We start from the raw sequence: 27,691 nt of genomic DNA on the forward strand, positions 1-27,691 counted from the left end.
TTTTGGGAATGCTGTGTTTTTGTGTGTCCGCAAGGTAGGTGTGTGTCCTGATGAGCTCCAAAAATACAGTTCACTGCCCCGAAGAACAAGCGGGGCAAGTTGGTTGGTCCTTCTCTCTGCGAAATTGAAGAGCCAGAACAGAACTTGGTTTTTCTTGGGCTTCTTCTTGCTGTCTGGGTATCCTCTCCCCTGTGTTTCTTACGAGATTATATTCCCACCGAGGTCTGCTGCCCTGGGCCAGCCAGTAGTCACCAACAGAAGAAAATGGCCCTTGGGCTGGAAGGGGCAGGAGACCCTCCTTGGGCACCACTGAGGGCAGGACTTGGGTTCAGAATCCTGTGAACCTCCCCTTTGGCTCACCAGACACCGAGCCCCTGGCATTGCTGCTTGGCACACGTATGCCTTCAGCCCTCAGAGAAGTGATGAGGGCATAAGGTCCAGTTTGTGCATGTGTGGACCCACTACGGACATAAAAAACAACAGCAGAGGCATGTCACCTAACCCCACCGAGGGGAAAAAATAGCAATCTCACATTCTTCAGAGATGCTTTTCCCAAGAGTGTTATCCAGATCTTAGTCCTCAAAAAAAAAAAAAAAAAAAAAAAAAAAAAAGGTGGGTACGGATTTTGTGATTAAATTTCTCTGGAAAATGCTATCTATTTCTCTCAGAGATTTTCAATAGACATGAGTACATTAAAGGCTCTGACAAGTCCTGCAGTAAAGAAATCTATTTAGGCTAGTGTGTCTCAATCCCACTTTTTTTTTTTTTTCATACAACACCCACTTAAGTCTCATAAAAATATGGTTCCACAGCAGGTTTTCAGAGGCATCACCTCACTGGTGCCTGGCCATGAGCTCAAGAGGGCTTTGGGGCGGGGGGCGCAGTGGGCAGTGTGGTAGAGCGGATTGAAAGACAGGCAGCAGGCAGCCTCAGTTCCAGTCCTGTCTCTTCTCCTACTTGCCTCTTCTGGCCTCAATTTTATCATCCATAAAATGATCTCTAATGTCCATCTCAGCCCTAAAATTTTGCCTGTTTTTGTTTTTTCTAGCATCTTATCATGAAATTTTCGAACACAGAGGAAAGTTGAAAGGGTTTGCCATGAACACCCATACGCATGCCATCCAGGCTTTGTCACATCTCTGACACCCACCATCCTCGGTTTTCTTTATGCATTTTTATAATTTTTTTAATGTTTATTTACTTGAGAGAGGTGGAGAGAGCAAGTGCACACAAGCGGGAGACAGGCAGAGAGAGGGAAGAGAGAGAGAGAATCCCAAGCAGGCCGTTGGTGCAGAGCCCGACATGGGGCTCTAACTCACAAACCGTGAGATCACGACCTGAGCCAAAACTAAGAATTAGATGCTTAACCAACTGAGCCACCCAGGCACACCTCTTTATGCGTTTTTAAATAAGCCGCAGATATCAGTATTTTTACTTCTGAACACTTCAGTAGCCATCCCTTGGTTGTTTCCAGGTGGGGAAGTGACAGCCCAGAGAGGTCAGCAGACTTGCCAAAAGGCACACAGCTAGCCAGCATTTGAGCACAGCAGCTCTAGCCCACCTCTCTTTGCTCTATCCTGGGGCTCTTCCCATTCTCAGGGGGACTCAACGAGCCCAGCCTCGTCCTGCTGAAAAGGTTTAAAGTCAGTATTACTTACATCCTCCTCGAAGGGGCTGCCCTTTCAAACATTAGCCCATCAGTTTCAGACTTGGAATCTTGGGTTATGCAGAGATTTTTCACCATCTTGGCATTTTCTATAACCTGATTTGACTACAACTCCAATTTTTCAAGCTTGCTCCCTTTCTCTAGGGGCAGACTATAACATGTGCTCAACTATCCATGAAGTTCACGGAGCTGGAGAAAGGACACGCATTTAAGACGCACGTATGGCCGAGGAGTTCTGTTCCTTCCAGAATCTCCTTGAGAAGCAGCAGGAAGAGCAGCACAATGGGGGACCGTGGGGACAGGCCAGAGGAGGAAGGCGGAGTTTCACTCTCTGACTACATTCAGCTCATCAGGGAGTCCTGCTGAAAACGCAGGTTTTAGGGTCCCAGCTCCAGAGTGTGAGTTAGTGGGCCCAGGAATGAACACGAACCCATCTGTGGTTCTGCAAGTGGTCCCCATGCCTCACTGGAAGAAATATGTGTTAGGGTCCCTTTGAGGTGACAATCCAGAGTCTTCTTATCTCCAGAGTTAGCCCCAGTGAGTGTGGCTAAGTCGTACCAGAGGTCCATGCCTGGGTCTTAGAACATCTTCTGATACGACTCTGACAAATCTTGACCGAAGACAATGGCACCAGGTCCCCTACCCCCATTCCAGCCACAACCCAGGTGCACCTCTGTCATCATCAGGAAGAAAACTCTGCTCCCCTCCCCCAGCCCCTGCAGGGGACTCCGGGTCTGCAAGCCATCAGACATGGTCACTGTTTCGAAGAGGGAGAAAGAGAGAAAAGCAATGTATGGGGGGAAAAATGTTTATTCAGTGCACCTTTTATAAAGCAGTTAACGAAGCAGACATCTTGCTATTGGCCACATCATTCAGCGACTGGCACAGTCCACGAGGGTACCACAGAAAAGTCACCACAGGAGAACACAGTCAAGGAAGTCACATTTTGTATTCAGTGGTGTTTCGTTGCAATTAAATACAATAGGTGAAGCACTTTGAAACCAGGATCTTTGTAAAAGGCAGCCTCCTGCAGGTGTAACCCACAGATCCAACCCAAAAGGAGAGCAAATTGTGTGACGCTTTTTTTTTCAGGGCCTAAAGAAATAAGGCTCAGAGTCCTCAAGTGTTCACATGTCACTTTTGACCATCAGAATGAAACATTCCAGGAGAAAATGCGCATGGTTCAATTTACTGGCACCTCCAGCCACGCGTGAGGTTTGTAAACGGGTCTGATGCTGTGGGAAAAGATGGTTCACAGACCTCAGACACGAGGTCTGGGGAAGAAGGACAGAAACAACTGAGCTTCAGACAGCATTCTGGACCCCGCACTCATGCTTCCAGAGTTTGGTTGGGGAAAGCCCGAGACGATGGGAACTTCCTCCAGCATGAGATCGGGAGGGGAGCGGTGTGGAAGCCACGGGTGCAGCTGAAACCAAACGCCACTGATAAGTGGTATATATAAGACAGACTCTGGCACCATAATAAGACCCAAAGAACCATCCAGAGATACCATAGGAAGAGAATAAGGGAAGCATCCCAGCTGGTTCCAGTGCCCAAGAATCTTGCAGCTCCAAGGGTCTCAGGAAGGTTGTGCCCCTAGTCAGAAAAATCTGTGAGTTGCTGTCCCCTCAATCCCCAGTGGCCTCCGTTGGCTGCTAGGGCAGCAACTTTCCCAGGAACAGCAGAGGCTGGGGCATCTCTGGCTGGTGAGCAGATAGGCTCAAATGCCAACAGACCCCACCACGGGTGCATTTGCACCCAGAGTGCCCCATGGTCTTGTATGTGGCCACAAAGACCCCAAATCAGCACCCTGTTAGCTTTCCAAAAAGCAAGAACTGGCTGGTGTTGATGCTGTCAGTACGTGTGACAGCAACACTGTCTCTGGTTCCAAAGATGATATAGTCTTCAGTCCCCAGTCAGTACTGAAGGTCTTGTACTAAATGGTGAGAGTCTGAATACTGGCATTTCAGTGCTTGCCTCTCTTCTCCCCAAACATCAAGACCATGCCAGCTTCTTCTACTGTGTGCATATGTGTGTGTGCACGTGTGTGTGTGTGCATAATGCAGTGTGGAGGGAGAAGAGGACAGTGCATATCGAGAGTGGATCTGTGACTTTCGGGAAGTGCTCTTGTTTGTGAGTCCAAAAAATATGTGTAGAAATTAAAAAAAAAAAAAAAGAGTCCCACAGTGTCAATGAGCTGGCCAGTCCCAATCGGAAAACCTCTGATCCAGAATATCCTGTATTTAATAACCAAAGGTATTTCTTGGGCATGGTCACGTCCTACCTCAAGGCTGCGAGGACCCTTGAGAACATATTTCCTAGGTAAGTAAACCTTTGAGACCCCTGGTGAATTGCTCTTCTAAATAAAACACAACAGTGTGCAGCCTCAAGACATCGCTTGTGCCTTTACTAGAGCAGGAAGAGAGGATTATCACTGCTGGGAACCTTTGGCCAAGCGGGAAACACCATCTCTTGCAGAAAAACTGAATAAGAAAACCATTCCTCCTAAATGGTGAGTTACAGAGAGAAACAAACAAACAAAAAAAGCTCAGAGGGATTCTAAGGAATTCATCCTTCCAGCTGGCCATGTCTGAATTCATCTGGTAAACATTTTGTTTTTGTTTTTGTTGCTGTTGTTGTTGTTGTTGTAAACTTCTTTTAAAGTGCTCAACTCAGTGGTATTGGCCCTATTCTAAAAATCACGTGCCATCATCACTAATTCCTAAAAATTATCATCACCTCCCCGCCCCAAAACCCTGTATCTATTGGCATCCACGGCCTTCAGCCCCTGGCAACCACAATTCTGTAGACTTTATAGATCTGCCTACTCCAGATATTTCACAAAAATGGAACTGTACAGTAAGTGGCTTTCTGCAATGGCTGCTTTCACTTGGCATACTCTTTTCAAGGTTCATCCATGTTGTAGCATGAATCATGATTTCCTTTATTTTTATAGCCCAATAATATGCCATCGTATGGACAGACCGTGTTCATCCATTCATCTGTGGATACACCTCTGGGCTATTTCCATTTTGCGCTATTATAAATTATGATGCCATGAGCATTTATGTACAAGTCTTTGTCTATGTGTACGCTCTCATTTCTCTTGAGTAAATACTTAGGAGTGGCATATCTGGCTCATATGGCAATTCTATGTTTAACTTTTTGAGAAACAGCCAAAGTATGTTCTAAGTGGCTGGACCATTTTCTATTCCCACCAGCAACGTATGAGAGTTCCAATCCCTCCACATCCTTGCCAGCACCTGTTAGTGCCCATCTTTTTGATCATGGTCATCCTAGCGGGTGGGACATGGCCTTTCACTGCGGTTTTCATTTGCATTTTCCTAATGAAAAATATTGAGCATCTTTTCATGGGCTCATTGGCCATTTTTAGGTCTTCCTTGGAGAGGACAGGAAAATATGTCTTTTTGTTTGTTTGTTTGTTTGTTTATTCAAATATCTTATGCCCCCTTTTCTTAAAGATTTTTATTTTCAAGTAATCTCTACCCCAAATGCAGGGCTCAGACTCACAACCCCAAGATCATGAGTCGCACACTCCACCGACTGAGCCAGCCAGGCACCCCTATTTTGTCCCTTTTAAAACTTGGCTTATTTGTCTTGTTATTGTTAAGTTGTTAGAATGCTCGATATAATCTGGATAGGAGTATCTGATTTGCAAACATTTTCTTCCGTTCTGTGAGATACCTTTTCACTTTCTTGATCATGTCCTTCAAAGCACAAAAGTACTGTACCCCGTTTTGATGGGGTTCAATTTATCTACTTTTCCTTTGTGTTTGCTTTTTGGGTATCATGGCTAAGAAATCACTGCCTAGTCCAAGGTCACAAAGATTTATGGCTATGTTTTCTTCTAAGAATTTTATAGTTTTAACTCTTACATTTAGGGCTGGAAGCACTTTGAGTTAATTTTTACATACAGTGTGAGGTAGGAGTCCAGCTTCACTCTTTTTCATTGAAGTATAGTTGACATACAATGCAATATTAGTTTCAGGTGTACAACATCGAATTCCAACAATCCCACCCATTACTCAAGGCTCACACCATGACAAGTGTGATCACCACACAACCTGATTACAATATCATTGACCATACTCCCTGGGCTGTACTTTTTATCACTGTGACTTATTTATTTTTCTAACTGGAAGTTTGTACCTTCACCAGCTTCATTCTTTTGCATGTGGATATCCCGTTTTCCCAGAGCCATTTATTGAACAGATTGTCTTCCCTAGTGAATTCTCTTGCCACAGTTGTCAAAAATCAATTGGCCATAAATGTGAGGGTTTATATCTGCACTCTCCATTCTACTGCACTGGTCTAGATGTCTACCATTATACAGTACCACACTCTTTTAAGTTTGAAACCAGGAAGTGTGAATCCCACTTTGTTCTTCTTTTTCAAGGATTATTCGGCTATTCTGGGTCCCTTGCATTTCTGTATGAATTTGGGGATCAGCTTATCAAGTTGTGCAAAGAAGCCAACTAGGATTTTGATAAGAGATTGCACTGAATCTGAAGATCAATTTGGACAATACTGTCATCTTAATATTTAAAGTCTTTGATCCATGAACATGGGATATCTTTCCATGTATTTAAGTCTTCTTCAGTTTCTTTCAATGATATTTTGTAGTTGTCAGGGTATCAGTCTTATACTTTTTTTCTTAGACTTATTCCTATTTTATCCTTTCTTAAATTATTATATATGGAATTATTTCTTAATTTCATTTTCATATGGTTAATTGCTAGAATCAAGAAATACCACTGGTGGAGCACCTGGGTGGCTCAGTCGGTTGAGTGTTCGACTTCGGCTTGGGTCATGATCTCACAGTTTGTGAGTTCCAGCCCCACATCGGGCTCACTGATGTCAATGTGCAGAGCCGGCTTCAGATCCTCTTTCCCCCTCTTCCTCTGCCCCTCCCCTGCTCACACTCTCTGTCTCAAAAATAAATATTAAAAAAAAAGAAATACCACTGATTTTTGTATGTTGATCTTGTATCCTGCAACCTTGATGAACTCACTTATTCGTTCTAATCGGTTTGTACAGGTGCACAAATTCCTTAGAATTGCCTACATACAAAATTATGTCATTTGCAAAGAGTTTTACTTCTTCTTTTCCAATTTGGATGCCTTTTATTTCTTTTTCTTTCCCAATTGCTTCATACAAATATTAGCTTCTTAAACATTTGTAACCCAGGTTTTAATCAGCTGCCTATGCCATAAGGGAATCCCCTGTTCCTAGGGCCACATTCTGACATGCTGTTGCCCCAGGATGCTGGAATGGGCCCATGCAAAGGTAAAAGCACTCTGAAGTCAGGAAGATATTGGTACCACCCTCCGCAGCTGAGCTCACTCCTTATTCTGAGCTAAGAACACTAGGCTTCCACACCCGGGGAGTCACCAATCCTATACTTACTTTCTCAAGATCCCAGCATAAAGGAGTTAAAAGATACTGGAGTGAAATGACAGGTCCAGGAGAAAAAACCAACCCATCCACCAGCCAGGGGCAACAGTGGGGTCAGGGTACATAAACATCTGTGGGAAACCAGGGGAGATCCAGGGATTGTCTGATGGATGAGTCACCCCATCATCTTCCACCATGAGGACTACTTCCCCAACCCCCATGTCAGAATTCCCCGCTCAAGCTACCCCAAGGTGTGGAAGGGTGCAAACTGAAAGGTACCTCAAATACACGCACACATGCCACCAAGGGGTGGACTGTCCGTGTAGGCACAGGCTGAGCCGTGGGAGGCAGTCCTGGCCCCGGGCCGGTCACACTGTGGATGGCTGCGAGGAGCTCCTCTGGCTGGAGCTGTGGCGGCTCAGGACGAAGGTGGAGGAGTTGCTCTTTTTGCTGACGCTGGTCTCTCCCGGCCGGCTGCCCTTCAGGTAGCTGGAGGAGCAGCAGAGGAAGCGCTGTACAAGTTCGTGGAAGAGGTGGCCGGTGAAGAGCATGTAGATCCAAGGGTTGCAGCAGCTGTTGAGGCTGGCCAGGAGCATGGCTATGATGAAGGCCGAGGCTGTTGGGGGGTGGGGGGGTAGGGGGAAGAGAACAGCCCATCACTACTGGAGGAGTCCCTACCATTTCCTGAGAACATCCTTTCCCAGGTACCAGGTGCCGGGTCACAAAGTCTGTCTTCCTTCCATACCCTAGCTCTGGGCATGCACTCAGACTGCACACGGCCCCCGCCCCCAACACTTCCCAGGCTCAGCCCAGCCTAGAATGCTCTCTGTCCTTTCTCTCACCAAAAGCGTACCCGCCTCATGCTTTCATCAGCAGGAGCTGCACTCGTCATGGCCACCTGTTCATTCATAACTCACCCAGCAAGTATCCACTGCCTACGACTGGGAGTGCCCAAGAGCACAGGATCTGGAAGCTGCCAGACCTAGTTTGTATTTTCATGCCACCAGCACCATGTTCTTTAGTTCCCCAAGATACTGCTATTTGCTATCTTTCAGGGGAGCTCACAAGAGTATCCAAACCTCACAGGAATCTGCAAGGATTCAAAAACGCCTGGTACACAGCAAGTGCCCAACACACGGTGGCTGCTTTCATGACTATGTGCCACACACCAGGCTAGGCAATGGGGACACAAAAACACAATGAGTAGCACCATAGGGTGGGCACGATGCAGGTCAGGGTGGGCACACCGAGGAGGGGTGCAACTCTGAGTGAATCACGGCCAGCCCCACAGAAACCAGCATTTGAGCTGATACCCGAAGGATGCTTACAAGTCTTCAGGCAAAGAAGGGAGGAAGGGTGCTCCGGGCAGGAGGAAGGACACAGGCAAAGGCATGGTAGTAAGAAAGTGTATGCTGTCTTCACAGTTGAGAACATGAAGGGTTCTGTGAAGATACCTCTAGGAGCACTGATTCAGCACGGCAAATAGGACTCACACAGGAAAAAAGGTTACACTGAAATTATTTGAGTCACTGTGCAGAAGCTGTCATACTGCGGATTTATTGAGTTCCAGGAAAAATCAATGATCAACTTCTGACTGCTTGTCACAAATTCAAGCTTGAAGGGGAAAGAAAAATTCCTAATCCTGGGGCACCTGGCTGACTCAGTCAGTAGAGCATGTGGCTCTTTGATCTCGGTGTCGTGAGTTTAAGCCCCAGGTTGGGTGTAGAGTCTACTTTAAAAACAAAAGAAAAAGCTGGGGGGCCTGGGGGGCTCAGTCAGTCAAGTGCCTGACTTCAGCTCAGGTCATGGTCTCACAGTTCACGAGTTCGAGCCCCGCGTTAGTCTCTGTGCTGACAGCTCAGAGCCTGGAGCCTGCTTCAGATTCTGTGTCTCCCTCTCTCTCTGTCCCTCCCCACCACTTCCCCCTGCTAGCGCTCAGTCTCTCTCTCTCAAAAATAAACATTTAAAAAAATAAAAGAAAAAAGAAAAATTCCTAATCCTATATACTTCCAAGTAGAAGGAGGGGGAAAAAAAATCTGAGTTTCTTGCAATGGACTTCAATCTGACAAACTGCAGACCTCTCCTACCAATGGAGGAGCAGAGACCTGCAAGGAAAACCATGTACCCGAGAATGCAAGAAGGGGAAATCTGCTGGTCTTGGTCTTTTCTGCAAAAAGTTTTCAAAAAAATAACTCCAGAATTCGAGCTAAATCCAGGAAAGGATTTCTCACAGGGACAGAGGAGCCACAAGATCTCGATGCCACCACAGATGCAGAGCATGGAGACATTTGTAAGCAAAGTCACCAAGCACCAAAAGGAGAAAAGTATTTGGCTGCAAAACAAATGCAGTGGTTCTCAAGGTGGGATCCCCGGATCACCTGGGAACTTGTTAGAAATGCAAATTCTCAGGCCCCACCCTAGACCTACTGGATCAGACTCCTGGGGGTGAGGTTCACCAGTGTGTTGTAGACAGACCTCCAGGGGGTTCACACACACACACACACACACACACACACACACACACGTTTGAGAACCGGCGGTCTAATTACTTGATGCACCTGTTGGCACAAAAGCAAACTACAACAGATAAAAGCAAAAAATTTCACCAAAGAGAATGTTTAGAAAACAAAGGAGAAGCAGCTAGCTAATCCTTAGACTAAAATAGTAAAGAACAAAAAAGTGGAAAAGTGAAGGGGGGAAAAAGCCAGTACTACTGAATCCCTCATTTTCTCTAAAAGAGAATGAAAAAAATAAATATTTGATTTGGAGAGCTAAGACGATCAATTTAAGTTTAGAAATTCTGGTGAAAAGTGACTAAGACTAAAAAGACTAAAAAGAGAATGTCCTCAAAATCATAATTAAACATATAAAATAAAGGAGGTAAAATTGACCCACAAAAAGTTAAAAGAGGGCACCGAGTAAACTATCAGACACAAAGGCAAGAATGTAGGTGTATAAGGATATAAACAAGGTAGAGAAGGTCGTAGCAGGAATAAGTTCACCCTTGGACAGGAAGGCACCACTTTTGCCTAACTGTATACAGTCATAATTGTATCTTTTTTTTTCTTAAGCTACCTGCCCAACTCTTTACATTTGGATCATTTAACTCATTTCTCCTATTTAAAAAAAAAAAAGCATACAGAAACATCAACAACAAAAAAGTAAACAGTTAAAGGATTCCCAAGTAACCATAGGGAGATTTTCTACCTCTACATGGCCAGCCTGGGTGGAAGAGTTGAGACTAGGGCCAGCACCCGCTGCCCCCACCTGGTGGCCACAGACATGAATGACAGGCCTGGCCTGTCCCTTGGGGGATGGATGAGCCTCTATAAACTGAACCTGCTTGTGTCAGGTTGCCAAATGTTAAGGGCACATTTGGACTTTTAAAATTTGCCAATATCCTAACTATCCAGAGACATGAGTCCCCAGTGGTGGAAATGCAAGCCATCAGCAGAGAGGAGAGCTATTTGGGAATAAAAAACAGTCTATGGAGGACATTCCAAAGGAAGGAAGCAATAGGAATGAAGGCACATAAGAAAGAATGTTCAAGAACATTCAGGGACTTCCAGAGTTGGAGTGGGGGCGGGGGGGTGGGAAAAGAAACTGGAAAGAGCTAGGCTGAGGAGGATTTTGAATCCAGCCTGTCTGAGCTTTAACCTATAGACAATGGGGAGCCATTGATGGTTTCGGAGCAAGTAAGTGACTGACTGATTGCACCTCACTGGCTCTCCGCACTTATTGTACCTTGTTTAGGCCACACTGCCGCAACCTTCATAGGGTTTCAGAAGAACAGGAACAGAACAAAGCATGGAAAACAGTGTCCTCACAATTCATGATGTTGTTTCCAAGGGAGCACATAACAACAGCAATGCTGACCACTGGAATCACCCTCTCAAACTGGCACAGGACCATATGATTTTCAAATCAGACTCATCCCCATTTTATATGTTGAGGAAAGTGAAGGTCAGAGAAGGGACATGACTTCCCCAAGGACACACAAGTCACCCTGTGTTCCTACCTGAAATTAATAACTAGGTCAGCATTCACACATCAGGTTGGTACTAGTTAGCGAATCCTCTCAGTCCCAAAGCAAAGACACATGCTGGCCAGGCAATCACCCTCCTGGTGTGATCTGAGGGACAGAGACAGCAACTACCCTTTTCCCACACAGATATAATTGCCCATGGAGGCTAGGTACTGCCTGTTCCCAGTGATAGTCTTTTAATATCTAAGTATACCTGGGACGGGAAACACATTGCTTCCTATCAGATCACCATTGTTCCTGGCAGAAATGTCTCCTGGTCTAGACTAGGGGCCAGCAAACTATATAGCCCATAGGCCAAAACCCGCCTGATGCTGATTCTTCTAAATAAAGTTTTATTGAAACACAGCCACACCCATTCATTGATATATTTTCTGTGGCAAATTTTGCATTACAAGGACAACGTTGAGTACCTATTACAGAGACCTTATACTCACCAGCCTAAAATAGTTACTGTCTGGCCCTTTACAGAAAAAGTTAGCCAATCCTTGATGCCTGTAGGAGGGGCAGATGTTAAAAAGCAGTGGGAAGGGGCTCAGAAGGGCAGGGGAAAACCCAGAGGGCAGGCCCAGCACACTTCTTCCCATTCGACCAGAAGGAGAGCTGAGCGATGGCTTTGTTTTCAAGTTACCCGGACATGGCCCATGTCCTGGCTCTGCCACTTTGCACCTGAGTTTTCCAGGGCACGTCTCCTAACCTCTCCTAACCTCAGTTTCTCCATCTGTGACATGAGAGTAATAAAAAGAACTTCTTTACAGAATCACTGCCAAGTTTCATTAGACAGGAGATACCAAGTACCCACCACGATTCCTGGGGCCCAATAAAAGTCAGAAATTGGCAAACTTAGCTATTGTCATTATCACTACCACGATGCCCAATAAATGCTACTTCTCTTAACAATAAGAGTTAACACCAGCATGGGTGAAACAATGGGGAGAGGCCGCTCCCTGGGCTTGGCTGTGTCTCAGAATCTGAGACAGCTCAGGGTGGGGCACAGGACACAGTACACAGTGGCGGAGCTTCTGGAAGCTGCACTGCCATACGGCAATGTCTGTTCAGCGTGGCTCTTGGGCCAGACTGCATGGCCAAGAATGTCAGCTTATGGATTCGATCCCCGGCTCTAAATGCCTGTGTCACCAGTAGAACCAACAGACCTTATCTACCCTTCTCAGCTAACTTGCAATTTCCTGATGGGTTTAAACAGATGAAACAATGGGCCATCTTCAGGGAGCACTATGGGGGCGCCTGGGCTCTACAAAGTCAGAGGTGTGCTCAAACAAAGAACTAGCATTAGAGGAGAATGTTCTCACCTTATTCCACATTACTCGGGGTCCTGGGAATGTCTGATCTTGCCCAGCAAATGTCAGTGCTAAGATCTGTTTTAATGCACACGCCTGGCACAGCTGGGAGCAGCTGCCGTCTTTGCACTGTAAACTGCCATCTCTCCTTTCTGCTCGCTGCGTTCCAGCTCCAGGTTCTAGGACACGCCACCCTCCGGGTGTTCTATACTAAAATACTGTTTGACAGTCTTCTTTCAAAACACAAGCATCCACTGGGTAGCTGCTGCTGGTGGGACACTGAATGAAAAGGTGACTCAGAGTGATGCTGCCTCAGGCTGGCTCTAGCAAGTGTTCCTTGGATGCTGTGATGTCCCAGGTGCGGGTCCTGCCCTAGGGGGGCTCATCCCCCAGCTGCCAGGGAGCTGGCCAGTGTGGCTCACGGCTGAGTTCCTTTCAGGGCACTGCCTTTGGCCAGAGCACAACACCCTGTCCCAGGGGCAGCTCGCGTGCAATGACCCATCTATGCAAATGTACAACAGTCTACCCTTTTGCCTAAATTCAGGCTTCTCTGAAGGGCTGTCCCTGCTACCAAGCTCTGAGCCTGGTCCGCGGCCACACTTTCCACAAAGCAGAGAAATGACGAAGTCAGAGCACAGAAAGGAGGAGCTGGAAGTCAGAATCTACCAGACTCTTCAAAAGGTGTGGTCTATAGCTGCCAGGAGGATGGGGGCAAGTTCACAGAGGGGCCCCAGAGGGGCATGGGCTCAGTTGTCGGAAGGAGGAGCCAGGGACCCCGGATTCAGATGCAAATCCCTGGTGTCTGAACTCTCCTTCTCTGAGCCACATCTGCTGTATGAGCCTTAACATCCTTACCTATAAATTGGAGATAACACTCCCAAGGACTTTAAGAAAACTGGGGGAAAAAAGTATAAAAGGGCTTTGTGAATGGCAGTGTTAATTTAGGTGATTAGTATTATCATTAACAGAGAGGAGATATGACCAACTGCATACTTTTTTTAAAGCCCCAAGTTTGGGGGCTTCTGATCTCAGGTTGATTAAAGAAATTGTCCTTTGTCCTTTTTTCCAGGATTTCAAAAATTCAAAAAAAAAAAAAAATCAAAACCCAGAGCACTGGGATTGGATTATGTGATACCAAAGGAATTCCAGACAGTTCATTAGGAAAAACCTTCTCTGCCAGTGACATGAGAAACCCAAAAGGGAACGTGGCGGCAACTCCAGGAGAGGGCAGGATTTCAGGGTCTCAGAATCCTGTTTCTTCCACTTGCCCCCCATAAAAATAACATCTTTCCGCTGGATGGAGCCCTGAGCAGTGCAAACTGCTCTCTCTGGTCATTGCCGGAAAGGGAGGGTCCGTGGGAGGTACTGGGCCACGGACTGGGCCCTCACACCTGCCTGGCCATGAGCTTGGGGCATTTCTCTGAGGAAGAGGATGTTCCTGCATTCTTTCCATGCCCTGTGCCCGCTGCTGCAGCAGCAGCCCTGGGGACCTGACCTCAAGGGAAAGACAGACATATGACAGGCGGGCTGTTAAACAGGGAGGTGCAGCACTGGGGAACAGGCTGGTGGGTCCAAAGCTAAGGGTGATCTTCCAGTGGGAGCTCCTATGTGCCAAGCAGGGGAAGTGAGCAGAAATGGCCACCCACCAAAAGCCAACATACCCTGCTGGCCAACAGTACTCCCAGGAGACAGAAACAACTCTGCATTTCCACTCGGCACTGTGACTCATGGAGGGGTGGGCGGCAGAGGGCCACTTGAGGACGAGGACGGTATGCCCCAGAGCCTTCCACCCGCCTACCAGCCTGGCTTTACTCAAGCCCCAAGAACTCCCACGTTCGGATTTCCCGGTACCCCCTCCGCCCTGCCACCGAAGGCCCAAATTAGCCCAGAACAGCTGACGGGCAGCTGGCCACGGCCTCTCTGGGCGGTGTGTGCCTGAGGTGACCAATGCATTTCACGTACACTTCAAAGACGTATGGCTTATCTAACGTCTCTTATCTGGATCAAATCAAGCCTGTCAACTTTTGTAAGAGGCCCTCACTCCAGAAACCAATTGCTTGGTACAAGGCCTCCTGGCCAGGGGATTGGAAATCTGGGTGTGAATCCCTTATTCCTATAGGGGCTGTGCAGGAATTTGAGAGTTGTGTACTACCAAAGGCTTTTTTCTTTTTTTAATGAGTTTTGAATGTACAGTTATATAAAGATCGAATACTAGTATGTATTACAATAGATCGCCTTCTTAGAAAAGACCACAATTTTACAACATTGGAATTGTTTTAAAATTCACAGCTGTGTGATCTCCCCATGTATCCTAAAGTCAGGAATAGGAGCCAAATTCGTGGGCTACGGAGCTTTAAATGGGCTCCTATTGTGTCCCTGCTCAAATCTGGGAAACAAGTTGAGCTCACTGGCTGAACCAAAGGAATAACCGCCTTCTGGAAGCACAACCGCTGGGGCCTTCTTGTAAATGACCAGCCCTTCTCTAATGCAGGGAATGACAGGCCTTGCAGCCAATTTCAGCCTATGTGCAAAGGCAAACTGTGCATTTTGATAACAGAGGTAAGATATTAAAGACTTACTACTCAGTACATAGTCAATGGGCCAGATGCATAGGCACTGCATAGACATCCCCTGGATATTTGGTAAAAATGCAGACTCCTGGGCTCCCTCCTGGACCTCCTTCATTGGGATCTGCATTTTCACAAGATCCCCCACATGATCTGTGTGCTTGCTGAAGTTTGAGAAGTATCCCTCCAACAGGGAGAAAGATAGTACTAAAGTTAAGTGCCTGATGATCTCAACATGTAGTGTGCTTCCTTGCATTGGCAGTTCCGACTGGCTCCCACAGCCCCCTTTTCAAATGTGGTTCCCTCTCTGAAACCCTCCAGGGTTTTTCACCAGGGAGTCAGAATCAACTGATGCCTCCTGGGGTAAACACTTGGGGTGGGAGGAGAATAAAGATCTCTCTTACTGCATCATCCCTTCGTGCTGTCATTACTTCTGTTTACAGACTGGTGGCTGGGAATGGTGTGTCATTTGTGGCTCTGTCCCTGACTGCCAGCAAACACTGGAAAATAGGAAGAGGTCTGTAAGGGATGGAAGTGAACTGAAGCGTGAAATTAGCAGACGGGAAATCCTGATACATCCAGCCGCCAATGGCAAGCTGGGAAGGTGAAAAGGCAATTTCCCTGCTTGACCATAGGAGGTGTCTCTAATGTGGTAAGTGGATTCTAACGTCACTCCTCGTACGAAAATGAGGTTCACACTCAGATCCAGGTCAGGTGGAGAGAAAGAGAGAGAAATGGAATGAGCAAGAGGGGCCATTTTGGTGTGAGGGGTGAGCCATGGAGCACAGGGCAACGGGCAGGAAGTGCCAGCTGGAGCACGACAGAGACTGGCAGAGGCTGCCCCTCCGTGGCCAGGAATCAGATCACAGGAATGGGGATGCTCACACATGACTGCCTGGTTACACCCCCTCCCTGGCCACCCCCTATGCAAGTGTCCTCTGGGGCTTCTAAAATCCAGAGCTAGAACCTTCCCGCCTGGCTTCCTGCTGCCTCCTCCAGGTGGGGCTTTCGTTAGTCTTCACCTCTTCCCCTCTGAGCACCCATGGGCTTCCTTCCTCACCAGAAACTGCAGGCCTTCTGCTAAAATACTCCTGAGCTCACGATTCCCACCCCCAACTGCACTGACTCGGCCCAGGACCTGACATGTCTTGGAACTGCTCTCCTTTTTAAAGCAAATATTTATTAAGCACTTACTATATGCCAGGCACTGTGCCATGGGCACAGCCCACCCTCCCCACAACCTAAACTCTATTCTTAACTCCACAAAACTGGGCTCCAGGCAGGTTTAGTCAACAGCCCAAGGTCACTGCTGACACCCCATCGTGCTACATACACCTCGGGACCTGAGAGCCTGACACCAGCCTAGCAGAAAATGGGGGTGTTGCCCCCAAAGCTCCGTAACCCACCTTGGCCTGGCTGTCCCATGTTTATGCAAATGTCAGCCGATGGCCACAGGAGGGCAGGTGAGGAACTAGGGATTGGCTCCCTGCAAACTCTCCTCACTGGAGGACTGAGATACCAAGGCAGAGGTTGTATGGACAGGACCCTCGGAGGCACTAATGACTGCAGAATGAACTTCCCTCCTTCAGAGGAGGAAGGAGGCCTCCAGCTGGGGGAAGCAGGGAGGGTTTCATGGGAACACTGGATGAGGCTTCCATGTCCAGCTGTTCGAGTTGTGCCCTGCACAGCTCCTGGGAGCATCATTCTCACAGGCCAGGAGGTAAATGGTACCCACTGGAATTGTGCCACAGAGCAGCCCACACTTGGACTTGGCCTGTGAAGGATGATGGGTCTCCACAGAAGAGACTCGGGGTGGGCATTCCCGTGGTGGGAACAGAATCAGCGTGGGAGCAAAGCAAAAGGACCTCGTGGGGACTGACAAGTCATCTGGCCTGGCTGGGGGTATAGTAGGCAGACTGGCCAGAGCTCAGGGCAGATGAGGTTGCCCTCATTCATTAGATATCAGTTCAGGCCACACCTACATAGTGGGCCTAAACCACTGCTTCTCAGCCTGGGGCGATTCTGCCCCGTAGGAGACATTCGGCAATGTCTGGAAACACTTTTTGGTGGTCACAACCGAGGGAAAGGAGCCAGTGGCATCTAGTGGGTAGAGGCCAAGGATGCCGTGAGCCACCCCACAGTGCCCTGGATGGCCACCCTCCCAACAGAGATTATCTGGCCCAGAACGCCGTAGTGCCAAAGTCAAGACATGCTGCTCTCAACCAAAAGCTGGCGATGGAAAGGGAAGAGTCACCATGACAGGTGTGGTACTGCTAAGATGGAGGGGTCAGTGGGTAGCAGGAGTAGCTGAGGAGCACAGACTTTGAACCCAGGATGCCAAGGGGGTGGTGCTATGAGCGGACGTGCAGCCAGGTGGGTGCATGTAGGGATACTGGGGCTGCAAAGAGGGTGCAGGGCTCTGGGGCAGGGCCAGGAATCAGCTTTTTAACAAGCACCCAGGAGATGCCAAGGCCGAACATGGTGGACCACCTTGAAAATGCTGGCCTGGGGAGGAGGGGCAGAGCAGTCTGGCAGTCTCTGGTGTGAGAAGGCTTGGGTTCAAATCCCAGCTCCACTGCTTACTCAACCGCATCCTCGAGCAGGTCATGCCTCTCCGAGCCTCGGTTTCCCCCTCTGTAAAATGGGGATAAAGCCCCCTCACCTTGCTGTGTTCAGGTGAGGATGACAGGTGGGGCTGGGTACTCACCCAGTGGTGGCTACTGTCACCAACTCATCCGACTCCTCACATCACCGAAGTGGATGCCCAGAGAGGGTGTCATGTTCTATCCCCATTGTTCGGATGGGAGTGACAGAGGCCCAGCCATCACACAGAGACGTGCCCCAAATCACAGAGATGGTGACAAGACCAGGTCTCTGAAGGGGGCTGTCACCAGTGCTCACTGCTGTCTTCTGGGACTGATGCAATGGGGTCTGGCAGAGCACAGGTCAACCTCCACCCAGCCTCAGCCCCTGGAAGTGAGCCCTGTGGGGTTCCCTCTGCTTCCAGTAGTTGCCAGCACAAACCGGTGGGGGTGTCAGGTGGACCAACCCCTCAGACAGCTGACCGGCCAGCCCAGGCTCTCCAGAGATGCCCTGAAGCCAGGGGCAGGCCTGCTCCAGGAACTGACCTCCTGACCCACAACCCCCCACAGCCTCCCCACCATCCCAAACATCCATCAAATGGGAAAAAGTATATAGCAAAGCCTCATCCAACAGATCTTCCTTCTCTCTCTCTCTCTCTCTCTCTCTCTCTTTCTCTCTCTCTCTCTCTCTCTCTCTCTCCCTTTTCGTCTCCCTCTCCCTCTCTTTTTTGCTGTTATTAATCAAACCTTTTGGGGGGAAAAAACGGTAAAGTCACCTGGGGCAAAAACTCAAAAGGAAAGCATGAGCATTAGCCAAGAACATAACTCACAACTGCTTAATGCCAAGAGTGTGATCGTTAACTGTCCATCTAATTGCAATTTACACCCAGAGGGGCCAAGTTTGAGAGCTCTTCAGGGCAAAGAATCTCCTCCTGCCTGCCCTCCCTCCCCCACTGCTCTCCGTACCAGTGGGTCACCTGAAGAGCAGACCCCCCTCCCCCGCAAGGTGTCTGGCCCACCCAAAATTTGGGCACAATATCCTCAGAATGGTGAGGTGGGCAGGGCCACATCGGAGGGATCACAGTTCCATAGAGAAAGGGAGGAGCTGGGCAGCTCATTTTCAGGCAGGGAAACACTTAAAACCAAGCCCCTAGGCATTTCCACCTTCCTCCTAGGACAATACCCCTGATAGATGTTTGGTTGCCCCCAAGTGACCACTCACTTCTTTCCCAGGTAGCCAGTTCTGTTGTTGGAGGGCTACTTAGAAAACCCTTATTTCTAAGGCACCTGGGTGGCCCAGTCAGTCGAGCGTCTGATTCTTGGTTTTGGCTCAGGTCATGATTTCACTGTTCCTGAGTTCCAGCCCCGCATCGGGCACGGGGCGGACAGCACTGAATCCCTACTTGGGATTCTCTCTCTCCCTCTCTCTGCCCCTCCCCTGCTCATGCTTGCTCGCTCTCTCTCTCTCTCCCTCAAAATAAATAAAAAAATAAACTTTAAAAATTTAAGAAAACAACGACAACAACAAAAGAAAACCCTTATTTCTCCCAAGTCCAACTCCACACATCCACCGCGGCCCGTCTCCAGCACCTTCCTCCTCCCATATCCTTCCTATTTGTTCAGCAAGCATTGGCTGAGCTCCCGATGGATGCCCAGCCCTATGCTAGGCACTGTCACACAAGGTGTCCCTGTTGTGACAACGCTCCTAGTCCAGCCCTAACAAGTTTCTCCCCCACATACCAACCTCCCTATTGTCCGGCAGGCTCGGCTTCCACCCCCACCCCCTTCCGCTGGGCTCTCAAGAGAAAAATGCCCACTTCCTCCCTCAGGAGTACCTGCCAAAATTCTCAAAGTTGGTCTCAAGAATGCAAACAAAACTTTTAACAAGTCGGATGGGGGGAGAGGAGGAGAAGGGCGACACGGATCACATGGCCCCAGGTGCCACGGGTCCTATCAGGTCATCTGCACAGCAACCCCACAAGCAGGCTCTGCTTCCTTGATTATACACAGGACGAAGCTGAGGCCCAGAGAGATAGAACCACTTGCTCAAAGGACACACAGGAGAAAATGGCAGAGCCAACTCCAAGCACAGGCCAACCGTGTGGTTTTCTCTGCACGTGTGATGTGGGATTCCACAGTGCCTGTCTGCTGTCCCGGCCCACCAGATGGATCTCTTGGCCCTTCTGCAATCTCCATGCAGTGGAGGTCCCCACCCTGTTCTCGGGGCAGTTTCCTGCTCTCACAGAAATCGGCTATTTTGAGAGAATTCTGAAAGAAGACTTTGGCTCATCTATGAACTGCGAGTGAGATTTTTTTTTTTTTTTTTTAATTCAAAAGCTTCTCCTCTAGCTTCCAGGCACCTTCTGCTGAACAGACAGGAGCCACAAATAGTGTTTGGTATGTACAGATAGCACACCTGTCCAACCCGTCCCCCCTCCTCTCTCATTTCTGCCCACTGGACCAGGCATTTCACAAACACTAGACACAGAGACTCAAAATCAGCTTCACTATACCAAGGAGCATTGACAAATCCCTGGAAATACAGATATGCCCCCTCTCCACCTCCTCTCTCAGAACTACTCCAGGGTCCGAGTCCTTGGTACCAGCAGCAAAGCAAACCTACTGAGTTCAGGGGGGAAAGGTTGACCCAATCTTTGATACTGGGATTTGCTTGTGAAGGATACATCTGGGGCTTGTCCAAACCTGCCATGGGTGTCTGGTCTCACTCCTACCCCTGTGGCCTCACTGGCCTTACCAAATCGGGGCTCCAACAGCAGGTGGCTGTTTTGGGTGGGGAGGAGTTCAAACATTACCATGATGCTCCTCTTCCTTTCTTCTTCTCTCACTGTTTTTTCTTGTGAACAATGGAAATACTGAAATTGAGAGTTTCCTTCTTTCCTTTGGCTCTTACAAAAAGGAAGCCCTGTGCACGGCTCACCTCTACCCACAGAGCCTTTATCATTATCATTATAATCATGTTATAATCTTCCTATGCCTCTTCCCCTTTCATCCAAGTCTCCCCGTATCTACTTTATCTCCCTGCGGTGCCTGAATCTTTGTGGCCTACCTCTCATTACTTTTGGAACAAGGAGAGCTCTAAACCCATGAAGGCGGCGCTTGGTGTGAATGAAGGGGTATGAGGTAAAGAAGTCCATCAAGGGACAGCGATGTAAAAGAAGCATCTGGGTTTGGAGAGAATGCCAGAGCACACAAACCCTACAGGAGGCAGGGACTTGGAGCCCTGTGAAGGACCACGAGGCCAGCTGCCAAGACAAGCATGGTTTCTCCGTCCACTCGGCCCATGATCTGTAGCCAGTGGTTCAGGAGTTTCTCATTCTCTCAGAGGTGTTCATCATGAAGCTATTGGCAGGAACAGCCCCACATTTGCCCCACTCCCTCCACCTCCATCTGTAGCTGTCTGCCCCTGGGCTTCCCCGAAGGAATGTCATGCTGCTCTCAACGGGTTTCCTGAGCTTGCAGCCTCCACTCCCCAGGAGATGAACAGAGTGAGGAGCCCTGATCTCGCTGTTTTGCATCTCTTCTGAATTCCCTTCCTCTTGGAAAGTGGGGGCTGTGCATTCATGCCGCGGTGCTGATCAAAATCTCTTGAGTAGCTCAAGTGTACCTTTCTTTTATTCCTTAACACTTACGATAGCCTTGGGACAGAGTCATGTCTCCAAAGTGACCGTAAACACCATCATTTCTGATGGCCCAACCTGCTACTTGCACTTATCCCAATTAATGCCAAGTGGGCACAGAGTTTACGGTCCAGCTGAGCCCATGTCCACTCAGACCCGCTGCAGCCCTGAGGCCGAGGCACAACTAGGCCAGGCTGGTGACCAGAGCCCAAGTCCTTGATGCTTGATGGGCCTGGCACGTGGGGACTGGGCGCTGGCTCGTGGCAGCGGTGGTATCATGAATCCCCTGCTGTCTGTACTTGTTCTCTTCTCACAGTACCCAAGACAGAGTGTCAAGGAAGACCAGGGGGACCTACGCTCTCCGTGTGACACCCACCTTTTCCTCTGAACTGGGAAAGAAGCACAGGAACACAGGGGAGATAGGTTCCTAGAGTCTTGTTTCTTTCCCCACTCCTGGAGCCTGAGAACAGGGGTCCGGCTCTACTGAAGGTCTTGCCCGGAAATCCTCAGGGAATCACATGTACCCAAAAGGCCTCTGGCCCCCACTTTAGCTGAGGGTTCCCTCTCACTCTCTCTGTGTTTTAAGACAGAGAAATGGACTGTCTGGTGTACTTTTAAAGTGTAGAATTGCGGTGCCTGGGTGGCTCAGTGGGCTAAGCATCTGACTTTGGCTCAGGTCATGATTTCACAGTTTGTGAGTTCGAGCCCCCCATCAGATTCTGTGCTGATGGCTCGGAGCCTGGAGCCTGCTTCGGATTCTGTGTCTCCCTCTCTCTCTGCCCCCTCTCCCCCCCCCCCATTCTCTCTCTCTCTCTCTCTCTCTCTCTCTCTCAAATATAAACATTAAAAAAATAAAAATAAAATAAAACAAGGTAGAGAAGAGGACCCTTCACCTGAAATCCCACACTAGTAAGCACTGGAAGGAAGACTCCCCAGTATATCTCCCCAGGATCTGCTCAGTATCAGTCTCACTTCCTCAAGGGCTAGTGTCTGAGCCCTCAAGACTCAGGTCTGAATCTTCAGCTTCTGCCCAGGAAACAGGTGTAGCCTGATGCCCTGATTTGAAACACCCACTGCTGGCTTTTGCCCAACCCAGCTCCCTACTCATGTGTCCTTCATAAGAAGTCTGGCACAGGACAAAATAGCTCTACTCTGCCTCCGATTTGCTGTGTGACCGCGAGCAAGTACCTTCCCCTCTCTGGACCCCTGAACCCTTTCTTCAAGGCATGACCACAGGCTGCACCTTGGAGCCAGGCTGGCTTTGCTGAGTCTTCATAGCAATCCTCACCCCACACTGCCCCAGCCTGACATCCCACAGGTGCTCAGTACATGTCGAATGATAATTGCCCTGGCCACTAAGGCAAACACTAGGTTAACGAGGAGGGCTGGTTAAAGCCAGGAGTCTGTGGTTTCTGGAAGAGAGCAAAGCTAAGTGATCCAGCTGAATGACGGGAGACTTCTGCTTCCATGGGAAGGTTGTATTTTAGACTGTTGGGAGCAGGAGTGATTATATTTAAAAATGGGACATTTTTGCAGAAAGGGTGAAAGCAAACCCCTCCATGTTTCCTTACAAGCATCTGACTCACCTGCATCCCAGTGTAGTGTTACGAGCTTTTACCCTCAAACAAAAAGGTGTAAGTCAGTTGCCACCTCGGATCATCCCTCCTACTCTTTGCAAATGAGCTGCTGGAGACGTGTGCACTGAAGGCCAAGCTGCCAGGAGCCTGCAGCAGCCCAGTGGTGGCCACAAGCCCCAGGACCCAAGGTGCCCTCTGCTCTCCCAAGCTCCCTCCCCACAGACTACTCCATTCTACGCTCTCCTCCGGGCCTTCCTGACAGTGGCCAAGTTCAGACAACAGCCTCTGGCCACCCTCAGCCCTGACCTCCTCAGTCCTCCAATCTGGAAGTGCATTCCCTGCCTACAGAAACCACCCAGGCTCCCAGGTCAAATCAGAAAGTGTGCATCTGGGCTCCCTTCCTTTCCCCCATCCCCACTTCTCCCCAGCACAGGCAACAAACAGTCTCTAGTCTCAGGCATCCCCAGCCCCTCTACCTTCTGGGGCACCCGCCTCTCTACTTTGAGGCTTACCACCTCCACCAGGTAAGGGGTTCAGGGACTGTACATCACATCCCCCGAAGCCCCAGCCACCACATACTGTGTGTTTGGGCTGACTTCAATTTAAAGTCAAGTTCAACGCAAATTTAAAGCGGTGGGAGCTTTAGACTTGAGTTCTTTTTTTTAAGTTCATTTATTTTTGAGAGAGAGCATGCAAGCGGGCCAGGGGCAGAAAAAGAAAGGGACAGAAGACCTGAAGCAGGCTCTGGGCTGACAGCAGCGATGACGATGTGGGGCCTGAACTCACGAACTGTGAGATCATGACCAGAGTCCAAGTCTGGCGCTCACCCGACTGAGCCACCCAGCCGCCCCACACCTGCGTTCTTAAGTTTATTCCACCACTGGCTAACCATGTGGGAAAGTCACCTGAACCTCAGTTTTCTCATCCATAATAATGAACCATACGCCCCATATGTAGCCCAAGGACTGTGCTAAGGACTTGGCGTGCATTTTCTCATTTCATTCCCTTACTGCCTGATGAGAGCCGGCAGTTTCATCATGGTCATTTTACAGAAGAGTAAGCCAAGGCTTAGGGAAGTTAAGCCCCCAAATCCCTTGATAATGGAGCCATGACTCAAACCCAGCTCTGCAGGATTCCAAGGCCCACCTCTCCCGCATGAGACCCCTAGAGCCCTGGACGTGCAGAGACAGAGAGGCAAGGACGCCGCACTCCCCACCCCGCCCCCCGCCAGTTCCCCACCAGCGCTACCTTCCTTGGGCGCATTGGCGTCCCAGACGCTCCACATCTGAACGAAGAAGAATGGCGTCCAGCACACGATGAAGGCCAGCACGATAATGAAGGTCATCTTGACGGTGCGGATCTTGGCCTTGGAGATGAGCTTCACGCTGCTGACGCGTGCCAGAGCCGCGCGCCCAGCGCTGCCCGCCGCCGCCGCGCCCTCCTGCCCCTCCGCCGCCGCCGCCGCGGTCTTGAGCCGCAAGTTCTGCCAGATCTTGAAGCTGATGAGGCCGTAGCAGACGGCGAGCACGATGACAGGCACGATATAGACCGCGAGCGTGATCCACGTGATGTAGGCCTTGGGCCCCCAGGGCTGGATGAAGACGGCCCAGCAGTCGAAGACGCCGTCGGCCACCTCGCGCAGCGAGAAGATGTGCACTTGCGGCGCGCTGGCCACCAGGCACCCCAGCCACGTGGCGAGCACCGCCAGGCGGTCCGCGCGGCGACGCAGCGCCCGCAGCGGCTGGCAGATGGCCAGGCAGCGGTCGAGAGACATGAGCAGCAGCAAGTAGGTGGAGGCGAACATGCCCACCACCTGCAGGTACTTGACCAGGCGGCACAGCAGGTCGGGCCCGTAGAAGCGGAAAGTGATGTCCCAGAGCAGTTGCGGCAGCACCTGGAACACTGCCACCACCAGGTCGGCTATACTCAGGTGCTTCATGAAAAAGAAAAGGCGCGAGTGCTTGTGGCGCGTGGTGCGCAGCGCCAGTAGCACGCACGCGTTGCCGCTCAGCGCCAGGAAGAGAATGAGGCACAGCACGGCCACCTCCACGCGCGCCAGGGCCTCGTTGCGCTGCGGGGGCCCGGCGGTGCGGTTGCCCTCGGCTCCCGGCGGCGCCTCGCTGCCATTGACCGCCTCCGTGCTCCAGTTGGCCGCAAGCGCGCCCTCCATGCCCGTGGCTGCCGCGCGCCCCTGGCCTTAGAGCCCTTTAAGGAATGGCGCTGCGGGACGGGACCCGACGCGCAATCCGGCGTGCCTGGGGGCTCCTCGGGTTCCACTGCCTGAGACCCCTCGGACCGATCTGCTGGGTCGGAGCCTGAAACAAACCCAGAGGGCCGTGAGAAGACCAAGCACTTCTCTCCCGACGCACTTGCGGTTCATTTGTCCCCTTCCCAGGAAGCCCAAATTATTTGGGACTAGGAGCACAACGGCCGGCCCGGGGGTTGTTCAGCCGCCACCCCAGAAATCCCCGCTTGAGGTACCTCCTCTGAGCCACTGGAAATGAGCGGGAATCTACCAGACTGCCAGCTCCTTGAAAAGGGAGGGTCGGAATCAGCCACTGTCCTCCGGGACTGGGCCTCCCAAAACAGTCTACCTCTCCCAGAGATTCCCAAACTAGCTACCCGCCACGCCCCCCCACCCCAGCACATCCATCTTCCGCGAGACGCCCCAAACAGCCATCTCTCCTAGCAAATGTTACTGCAGTTATTTTCCCCCGGAGATCCCCCAAACAATTACTTGCCTGGGAAACTCCAGCTCAGGACCACCCCTCTCCAACCTCCTAAGATCCCTCCTCACCCCGGACTCCCACAATAAGTGCTTCCGTGGAACCCCAATCCAGCGGTCCCTCCTGGAAGAACTCCGGTCTCAATACCTACCCCTCAGGATTCCCAACTGCTGTTCCCACTACCCCTCCCATGAGGATCCTTCAGAGCCCAGCAGCGTCAGCAAGCCAACGCGCGCCTCAGCCCTCGACAGTTAAGGGCTGTGCATCTTGCTCCTGAGAAGTCTCATTCCAGGCTCTGGGAGCACCGGGCGTGCCTCCAGGTGCCAGAGTCGCGAGGCACCCCACCACCTCCACTAGGGTTCCAATGGCTCCACCAGCCACAGTCAACCCGTCCACCCGTATGCAAGACCCAACTACCTGCACCCAGTCCTCGAGCTGGCCTAAAGTTGGCTCCCTGGGGAAACTGCACCGCCGCGGACAGCTCCAAAGACGCGTGCGCTCCCAACCCAGACTGGGGTGGCTGCTGGCGGCACCCAGTCTGATTCTTTGGTGAGGTCTCAGATTCTGAAACCTCAGCTGGAATCCCGTCGCCCGCACCTAACCGGTCCCTGGATAGGGACAGAAGGCGAGCGAGGAGAGCAGCCGAGGCTGTGCGCGCTGACAGCGTCGGGATGAGGCGCTGTCTGCTGGTGGCCCGCTTTTCTGCAGCGGGGACCCGGGCTGCACCACCACAGGAGTCCGCTGGGAGGCGCGGAGGGCCGCCCCTCACGACCCCCGCAGAGCCGAGTTACTCGCCCAGCGATTGCCCCAGAGCGGTAACAGGCTTATTTCAAAGTAGCTTAAAACAGCAAGAGGGACGGAGCTCGTAAATAACCTGCTTGGTTTCTTCCTTTCTTGGTTTATAAGCTCCTGACTGTCAGGCAAATGGGAGGTTTGAATAGCGGTGTTTTCCCCTGAGTGGATGGTGATGAAGTTACAAAAGCATTTAACTGATACTTCCCAAACATCAGGTTAATTTCGGCGCTTTTATTTTTCCCCTCCCAGGAGCTTGTTCTACTGGATTTAGCAGTGAATTCAAGTAAATCCTTAGTTTGCAATACTTTTGTTCCTATTCCCATTCCTGAGGAATGAGAAACGCCTTCTATTCTAATCAACTGGCAGAGGGCTTCATTCTTTAGGTAGCTTTAAGGAAATATCTCAAGAAAAGAAAAGAATCTATCTTCATTTCAAAGTGCTTCTCTCAGTCTGTGGCCAGAAGCCATTTCTGCCTCTTTGCCACACTTCAAAATTAAAACCCAACATGATGCCAAAGGAAACTGAAATGGTAAGGACAGCTTCTTCTGACTCCAAACTCCTTTCCTATTCTAAAATCAGGTTGTTGTTGTTGTTGTTGTTGTTTCTTTCAAGTGACTTTACAGAGGCCAAGAATGAAGACAGGGAAAACCAGGTGAGGATTCAAAAATGAACAAGGCTCTTTAAAATTTAAATGCATACTTCGTCCTGACATTTCATTTCTCTCTCTTTTAATTATGTGGAGAGAATTGAGTTAGCCAAGGACTGGGTTTGCTGAATCCACAATTATAGCCCTGTGCCAAGACATCCTAGGGACAAACCATTCCTCTGTACTGGTCCCAAGGTTCTTAGAGTTGAGTGAGCATTCCAGGATGGGCCTGGGGATTCCAGCAGCATTGGAAAAGGATGATAGCTGTCTTTCTTGCCCTTTGGGAGCTAGCTGCATCATAATGTTGTTACAAAACAAAATTCAAGCGAATAGATTGTAAAGATCTTACTGGCTTTATTCAGCAATTCGTAAATCAAACGGCCTCCCATCTAATAGATGAAAAGGAGCCAGCCCCAAGGAGCTTTACAAAGTAAAAGACTTTTATAGGCAGAAGGAAGCCCCGGAACACAGAATGTGGAAGTTTTACAGGCTACAGAGTGACTGGTTATTGCAAGGTTACTTTCCCGATAGGGGACGGCAGGGATCTGTTGGACAGATTGTTCTCTAGTGCCCATCAGGCAGTTCCTGACTGACTGGTTTGAAACTCCATCTCTTGAAGAGGTGAAACTGAAACTCAGTTTGGTGATGTGGGGCTTAGCATATGCAACTCCATTTTGGGTCTGTTGTCTTTTTTTTAATGTCATTTATTTTGAGAGAGAGAGAGAGAGAGTACATGGGG

At 49.8% G+C, this 27,691-nt stretch overlaps 1 protein-coding gene across 3 annotated transcripts; it reads right to left on the reverse strand.

Annotated features, from left to right (window-relative positions):
* Window positions 1-2,458: 2,458 nt before the first annotated feature.
* Window positions 2,459-26,232, reverse strand: OXTR (oxytocin receptor). 3 transcript variants are annotated; one of them, XR_006716013.1, is made up of 4 exons: window positions 25,929-26,232; window positions 24,034-25,100; window positions 7,361-7,697; window positions 2,459-3,092 (listed from the first exon to the last, which is right to left on the reverse strand). XR_006716013.1 is itself a non-coding variant. In XM_045493630.1 (3 exons), exons 2-3 carry the CDS (start codon window positions 24,953-24,955, stop codon window positions 7,450-7,452), a joined length of 1,170 nt encoding a protein of 389 aa, XP_045349586.1. In that variant the 5' UTR covers window positions 24,956-25,100; window positions 25,929-26,231; the 3' UTR covers window positions 6,617-7,449. The 3 variants fall into 3 exon arrangements, 2 of the variants coding, with proteins under 2 accessions (XP_045349586.1, XP_045349587.1); XM_045493630.1 differs by lacking the exon at window positions 2,459-3,092 and having other exon boundaries at window positions 6,617-7,697; window positions 25,929-26,231; XM_045493631.1 differs by lacking the exon at window positions 2,459-3,092 and having other exon boundaries at window positions 6,617-7,697; window positions 24,034-26,231.
* Between the last annotated feature and the right edge of the window lie 1,459 nt (window positions 26,233-27,691).

This window comes from Leopardus geoffroyi, chromosome A2 (genome assembly GCF_018350155.1).
Source record: "Leopardus geoffroyi isolate Oge1 chromosome A2, O.geoffroyi_Oge1_pat1.0, whole genome shotgun sequence".
Taxonomy (NCBI): Eukaryota; Metazoa; Chordata; class Mammalia; order Carnivora; family Felidae; genus Leopardus; species Leopardus geoffroyi.